The sequence below is a fragment of the Leptosomus discolor genome, chromosome 1 (assembly GCF_034619465.1).
Source record: "Leptosomus discolor isolate bLepDis1 chromosome 1, bLepDis1.hap2, whole genome shotgun sequence".
NCBI classification, from domain to species: domain Eukaryota; kingdom Metazoa; phylum Chordata; class Aves; order Leptosomiformes; family Leptosomidae; genus Leptosomus; species Leptosomus discolor.
In genome coordinates, this window is record NC_141391.1 from 105453573 (window position 1) to 105461039 (window position 7467).

At 50.5% G+C, this 7467-nt stretch overlaps 1 protein-coding gene across 1 annotated transcript; it reads left to right on the top strand.

The window, feature by feature from the left end:
• Window positions 1-735: 735 nt before the first annotated feature.
• ADAMTS1 (ADAM metallopeptidase with thrombospondin type 1 motif 1) lies at window positions 736-7041 on the top strand. Its single transcript, XM_086462719.1, has 9 exons — window positions 736-1252; window positions 1613-1959; window positions 2395-2527; window positions 2953-3120; window positions 3898-4184; window positions 4432-4618; window positions 4721-4896; window positions 5770-5945; window positions 6300-7041. Exons 1-9 carry the CDS (start codon window positions 736-738, stop codon window positions 7039-7041), a joined length of 2733 nt encoding a protein of 910 aa, XP_086318845.1.
• The last annotated feature ends 426 nt before the right edge of the window (window positions 7042-7467 follow it).

The following is a 7467-nucleotide window of genomic DNA, read 5'->3' on the forward strand; positions in this document are numbered from 1 at the left end:
CGCAGTGAGCTCAGCGGCCCGGGGCCGAGGGGCGGCGCGGCGGGGGGCGGCGGGCAGCGCCGGGGGTGGGGGCGGCCCGGGCAAACCCCATAAAGGGCGGCAGCGGCCGCTTCGGCTGCCGCACTCACCCCGCACGGCGGAGGCGCCCGGACCGCAGCGGAGGGCGCCCGGCCGGCCCGGAGCGGAGTGCTGGGGTTCGCTCTGTTTTCTGCTCCGCTCTGCAAGGACGGGAGGCTTCTCGGCGCTCGCCTACCCCCGCCCCGCGGGGCCGTGGAAGCGCAGGCGGGACCGTCCCGGGGCTGCCGGAGGGGCGAGCGGAGACTCGCCGGAGCTTCTTCCCCGACCGCTGCCGCTGGGGAGAGCTGAGGAGGAGGCGAGAAGGAGAAACGGCAGCGAGAGAAAGAGGACAGACGGACGGAGAGACGGACAGAGGGGAACGGCTGCTCCCCCCGCAGACCCTCGCTCCCCGCCGCTGCTGCCGCCGCGCCCCGGCCATGGGGAAGCCGACGCCGCCTCTGCAGTGACCGCGGGACCCAGCGCCCGCCCGGCTCTCCCCGCCCCTCCGCCAGCAGAAAGAAACTAAAGAGACCCCCCAAAACCTGAAAACAAAAACCCTAAAATATAGCTATATATATATTAAAAGAAAAACCAAACCCAAATAAAGAAATAAAAAGGGCTCCGTCAAGCCAGCGGCCGCAGCAGCAAGCCTCCCCCGCGCCGAGCTCGGCGGCCGCGATGAGGACCGGGGTGCCGGTGCCGGCGGTGGTGCCGGTGCTGGCGGCGGTGCTGGGGCTGTGCAGCGCGGAGCGGCAGGCGCTGGTGCTGCCGCGGCGCCTGGGCGCTGCCGGCGGCCGGGAGCGCTTCCGCCTGGAGGCCTTCGGGGAGCGGCTGACGCTGGAGCTGGAGCCCGACAGCAGCTTCCTGGCCCCGGACTTCACCCTGCAGTACCTGGGCGGGCCGCCGCCGCCGCCGCTGCCGGAGGACGACCTGACCCGCTGCTTCTACTCCGGCACCGTCAACCGGGACCCCAGCTCCGCCGCCGCCCTCAGCCTCTGCGCGGGGATGCGCGGCGCCTTCTCCCTGCGGGGCCGCCAGTACCTCATCCAGCCGGCCCCCGGCACCGCGCACCGCCGCGGCGCCCACCTCCTCCGCCTCCGCGGGAACCGCCGGGCCGCCCCCGCCGCCCGCTGCGCCGTGGCTGAGGCGGGGCCGGAGGCGGAGGCGGCGGGGCCGGATCCCGCCGGGCACGCAGGTACCGTCGGGGCGCCGCACCGCCCTCCGCGGGGACCGGGAGGGGAGGGGGTGTCTGCCTCGTTCTGCGCCCCGCTGCGCCCCTGCTGACGAGGGCAGGCGGGGGGTGCGCCCACCTGGGTGCGGGTATGGCCCCTCCGCCCGGCGGCGGCCTAGAGAGGTTATTCAGCCGGGGCTGCCGAAGTTTGGGGGCGGGAGCCGGGCGTGGGGCCGCGGGGTACATCCCTTAGGTGCAAATCTTGAGTACCGGTGGGGGTTGGGTTCCTTACGGTGGTCTCTCGCAGTTACGGCGTTCCCCTTGTGCTCACCTGCGCTTTCCCTCCCTCTCCTTTTTTTTTTTTTTTTTTTTTTTTAAATGCAGAGACGAGAAGCAGAAGGAAGAAAAGGTTCGTGTCCAGCCCCCGCTACGTGGAGACCATGCTGGTAGCCGACCAGTCCATGGCCGAGTTCCACGGCAGCGGGCTGAAGCACTATCTCCTGACGCTGCTCTCCGTGGCGGCCAAGCTGTACAAGCACCCCAGCATCCGCAACTCCATCAGCCTCGTGGTGGTGAAAATCATGGTCATTTACGAGGAGCGGAAGGGACCCGATATCTCTTCCAACGCGGCCCTGACTTTGAGAAACTTCTGCAGCTGGCAGAAGCAGCACAACCCGCCCAGTGACCGGCACGCAGAGCACTACGACACGGCAATCCTCTTCACTAGGCAGGTGAGGGACACGGATCCATCCCCACGCCCACTTCTCCCTGCCCCTGCAGGCCCCCTCTGCCACGAGATCTCTCAAAAAGAGTTCAGAGGCAGTCTTGTGTCATCACACCTTCAGAAAGCAGGCTAAAAAACAAACGAGCTGCTTTTTAGTTAGTCGTTTATTTTGCTGTTTGCACCATCTCAGGTGAAGCTCACAGTATCTGCAGCGTATTTCTGACCCATATATTTTTAGCATATTTAGTATGGAAATTATGCATTTTATTTCTACGTGTAACCCGTCTGTATGTTCCAAAGACAGATTTTTGCCATCATACCCATTGAAGTGCTGAATATTTATGCTCTTTCCATAAGTAAAGGCAAACTGCCAGGGCTGGATGTTTCTTGCCAAGGTTAAGTCTCTGATCTGATTAATAATGAAACTGCCTATTTCTTACAGGACCTCTGCGGTGCCAAGACATGTGATACTCTTGGGATGGCTGATGTGGGAACAGTTTGTGATCTAAACCGCAGTTGCTCTATCATAGAAGACGATGGTTTACAGGCTGCCTTTACAACAGCCCACGAACTAGGTACTTGGAACTTTGAAAGGGGATTTCGCGGGATTAATGGAAGCCAGCTCGATGCTGCAAAGCAAAGAGCTGCCCAGCCCGCGCGGAGGGCTCGCCCTGCGGTGCGCGGAGCACCCTGCGCTCCTTGGCACAGTCGGGAGGAGGCAAAGCTTTGCCTTGTAGCAGGGTTGGACTGTGGAAAGTGACTCCTGCCTGCACGGCGTTGTCTGCAAGAGCTTGTGTTTGACCGGTTGCAGAAAAAAAAGCATGGGAGAAGCCTGCGAAGGGAGCGAAGACAGAGTGCCATCTGCTTAAAATTTGGCACTATTTGGATTCAAGTTATTATTTAAAGACCAGGCAATGAGCAGCTCGAGAGTAATATTTGAAATAGTATTGGTAATGCACAGGACAGACTTCCTAAAATAACGAACTTTTTCTTTTTTAAGGCCACGTGTTTAACATGCCCCATGACGATGCAAAGCAGTGTGCTGGTATTAATGGAATAAGCCGGGATTTCCACATGATGGCATCTATGCTTTCCAACCTGGATCGCAGCCAGCCGTGGTCTCCATGTAGTGCCTACATGATTACAACATTTTTGGATAATGGTCATGGTAAGATTATTAAGCTTTCCATTCATGTGGCATTGAAGCTTTTGTGTTTCACTGCTTTTTTTTTTTCTTTTTTTTTCTTTTTTCTTCTTTTTTTCTTTTTTCTTCTTTTTTTCTTTCTTCTTTTTTTCTTCTTTTTTTTTCTTTTTTCTTTCTTCTTTTTTTTTCTTTTTTCTTTCTTCTTTTTTTTTCTTTTTTCTTTTTTCTTTTTTCTTTTTTCTTTTTTTCTTTCTTCTTTTTTCTTTTTTCTTTTCTTTTTTCTTTTTTCTTTTTTTTTCTTTTTTCTTTTTTCTTTCTTCTTTTTTTTTCTTTTTTCTTTCTTCTTTTTTTTCTTTTTCTTTCTTCTTTTTTTTCTTTTTTCTTTTTTCTTTTTTCTTTTTTCTTTTTTCTTTTTTCTTTTTTCTTTTTTCTTTTTTCTTTTTTCTTTTTTCTTTTTTCTTTTTTCTTTTTTCTTTTTTCTTCTTTTTTCTTTTTTCTTTTTTCTTTTTTCTTTTTTCTTTTTTCTTTTTTCTTTTTTCTTTTTTCTTTTTTCTTTTTTCTTTTTTCTTTCTTTTTTTCTTTTTTTTCTTTTTTTTTTCCTTTTTAACAGCACTTTCTGCTACAGCATAGAGTTAACCTTTTACATGCTGCCAAGGAATTTAGAAGACCCTTAGTTTTACAAAAATGGTGGCACAAATTGGCTTAAAGACTTATCATACGAAGTAAAGGCAGTTCCCTTTTGAAACCAAACTCACTGACAGCACCATCTGCTTTTTTTTTTTCTTTTTTCTTCCTTTCCAGGTGAGTGTTTGTTGGACAAGCCCCACAAACCAATCCAGCTTCCTTCTGACTTGCCTGGCACGTTGTACGATGCCAACAGGCAGTGCCAGTTTACGTTTGGAGATGAGTCCAAGCACTGCCCCGATGCAGCTAGTACGTGTACGACGCTGTGGTGTACTGGCACTTCTGGAGGACTGCTCGTGTGCCAAACCAAACACTTCCCTTGGGCAGACGGCACCAGTTGCGGGGAAGGGAAGTGGTGCATGAATGGCAAGTGTGTGAATAAAACTGAGAAGAAGCATTATGATGTAAGTATTAAAAAAGAAATCAGAATATGTCTTGGGTTGCAGGGTAACGTGGATAAGGCTTCGGTGGGAGTAATCAGTTAAAAGGGCTTGAATAAATGGAGGCGGATAGCTAATAAAACAAACCTGGAGGGTTTTTTTACAAGTGGCTTAGGTAAAAATGAGCGCGATTGTGGGTTTTGTGGTTTGGTTTTGTTTACCCTTTTACTGTATTAACTTTTTTTTGTTCTGCTTTTGCTTGTCATTCCAGACACCAGTGCATGGGAGCTGGGGCTCCTGGGGGGCGTGGGGAGAGTGCTCCCGGACCTGCGGCGGTGGAGTGCAGTACTCCTTCAGGGAGTGCGACAACCCCGTCCCAAGGAATGGGGGGAAATACTGTGAAGGGAAGCGGGTGCAATACAGATCATGTAACATCGAGGACTGTCCGGACAATGATGGTAATCTTTTCTCCATTTTTGAGGCGGAGGAAGGGTGTCTTGTGGAGGAAGACCACATAGAGAAGATGATCTAATGTCCACCTGTGTTTCCTCTGCCTGCAGGCAAAACCTTTAGGGAGGAGCAGTGTGAAAAGCACAATGAGTTTTCCAAGTCTCCTTTTGGAAGTGGACCTGCAGTAGAGTGGACTCCCAAGTTTGCCGGTGTCTCTCCGAAGGACAGATGCAAGCTGGTCTGCCGAGCAAAAGGAACAGGATACTTCTTTGTTTTACAGCCAAAGGTATTTCAGAACTATACCTCTTCCATCTAATCATGACTAGGATTTTTATTTCCTCTGACTCTCTATGTGAAGTTAAGAGTCAAGCAGTGTAGAAATCTGAAATTAGATCTTTCTCATTTAAGCTAGATTCTTCCTTCTCCTCTTCCTACATGTAGAGCTTGATCAGTGCAAGCATGCTTTAAATATTCTGGCACAGTCCTTCCAGTTATTTCACACCTACTGCCTCTTCTACCCACTCCACCCTAGTTTCCTTTCCTCTCCTTCCACCTTTTTCATTACATTGAGATATGTTTGGAAAACTGTGGGGGTTCTTTGCCAAAACGTTGGTGCTTTCTCGTACCAGTTATTAATACGCTGACAGCTTAAAATAAACAAAAGGAAAAATATTTGTCTTGCATAGCTACTTGAACTCACTGTCATAAGCTGTTGAGAGCCAACAACTACCAGGCTGATGACACAGATTTTTTTTGTAGAGCAGTACTCCTAGAAATAAAGGATACATTGAACACCATTAAAAGCAATTTTGGTCCTGTACTTTGAGGACATGGCTACCTTCTAGTGACGTTAGAAAACCATATTCTTTCTATGAAATCAGTAAAACAGTTCTGTGGGTTTTTTTTCGGAGGGGTGTGTTAATAAAAACTGAAATTGGTTGTTTTCTCCTGTCACCGTGGCATCATTTTCGCAAGTGAGATGAATTAGCACTACATCCCTCCACCTGTCTACGGGCTGCTTTGGGTTTTAGTTTCAAAAGCCCTGTAAATAGGAGTGCTGCAGGTCTTCCACTTGTCCACATTTTGCATGTTGTATTATGCAGTTTCAAAGCAATGCGTGTCTTCTAATTGAACACCCTACTGCTCGTTTCCTGCAAAGGTTGTGGATGGTACCCCGTGCAGCCCCGATTCCACTTCCGTCTGCGTCCAGGGACAGTGCGTAAAGGCTGGCTGCGACCGTATGATAGGATCCAATAAGAAGTTTGACAAATGCGGTATCTGTGGAGGCAATGGATCCACTTGCAAGAAAGTGTCTGGCACACTTGTTAGAGCAAAGTGAGTATATGGCTGCTGCTATTACTTTGTTCTGGTGAAACTTTCACCAAGTCAGTGAGATGTTGCCCCAGTTTATCGTTGGAACTGAGATTTGATCTGTCAGAGCCATCTGACTTAAGATAACTTACAGTGAGATCCCAGCACAAAAAAAGCCCCTTACACATGGGCATGCCTCTGCTGTGGCAATAACATGGGATGTGACTTTGCAAATCCCTTAATCCATTAATTCGATTAGGGCGGCCGCTCATGAGCTTAACGCTTTGGCTTCAGATGAAATTCAGTCTTGTGCCAGGCAGCTTCTTCTCTTTCCTAGGAAGAGCGGAGGACTCACTCTCTCTCTTTTCTCTTGGGCAGACCGGGCTACCATGATGTTGTCACCATTCCAGCTGGGGCAACGAACATCGAGGTGAAGCAGCGAAACCACAGGGGCGCAAGGCACGATGGCAGCTTCCTTGCCATCAAAGCTGCAGATGGCACCTACATCCTCAATGGCGATTACACCCTGTCGACACTGGAGCAGGACATCACATACAAGGGCAGTGTGCTGAGGTACAGCGGCTCCTCCGCCGCCCTGGAGAGGATCCGCAGTTTCAGCCCTCTGAAGGAGCCTCTGACCATCCAGGTCCTCACGGTGGGGGACCTGCCGCAGCCCAAGATCAAGTTCACCTATTTTGTGAAGAAACCCACGCAACCTGGGTCAGAGAAGGCGCCCGGTAGAAAGAAAGAGTCCTTCAATGCCATCAAGGAGATCATCTCATCTGAGTGGGTCATTGAGGAGTGGGGCGAGTGCTCCAAGTCATGCGGAGCGGGCTGGCAGCGGCGGGCGGTGGAGTGCCGGGACCTCCGGGGCCGACCGGCTGCCGACTGCGCCCAGGAGCTGAAGCCCAGTGACGTCCGTCCGTGCGCCGACGTGCCCTGCCCGCAGTGGCAGCTGGGGGACTGGTCGCCGTGCTCTAAGACGTGCGGGAAAGGTTTCAAGAAGAGATTGTTGAAATGTATTTCTTACGATGGCAGCGTGCTGCCACAAGAAAGCTGTGAGTCTTCCAAGAAACCAAAACACCTAATAGACTTCTGCAATGTTACGGACTGCAGTTAAGTAGTTTAAGTTGGGAAAGCTAAATTTTTTTTATTATTTTATTTTTTTCCTTCAGAACAATGCACTGAAAAAAAAGAGGTTTAGAGGCAGCGCATGTGTTTTTGCATACAGAATTCATGGTGAGGAGCCATTGAGGTGGGACAGTGCAAATAGCTTTAATTGGCCTTGCATCCTGAAAATACCCTGCCAACTGAACATCTGATAGGATAGCAGACCCGTGTCACTCACTCATCTTCAGCAGATAAGGCCCGAGGGCACTATAATTGCCTTTTCTTAAGTCTGTTACAAGTTAAACAAAACATGAACAGTGCCCAAAATGTGTTTGAGCAAACATTTTGGGGTTCGGTTATTTCTCCCTTCTTTTGGATTTATATTGTGGTACTTATCAAGTCCCTATATGTAGGAAGGGGAGGGAAAGGGGAGCGG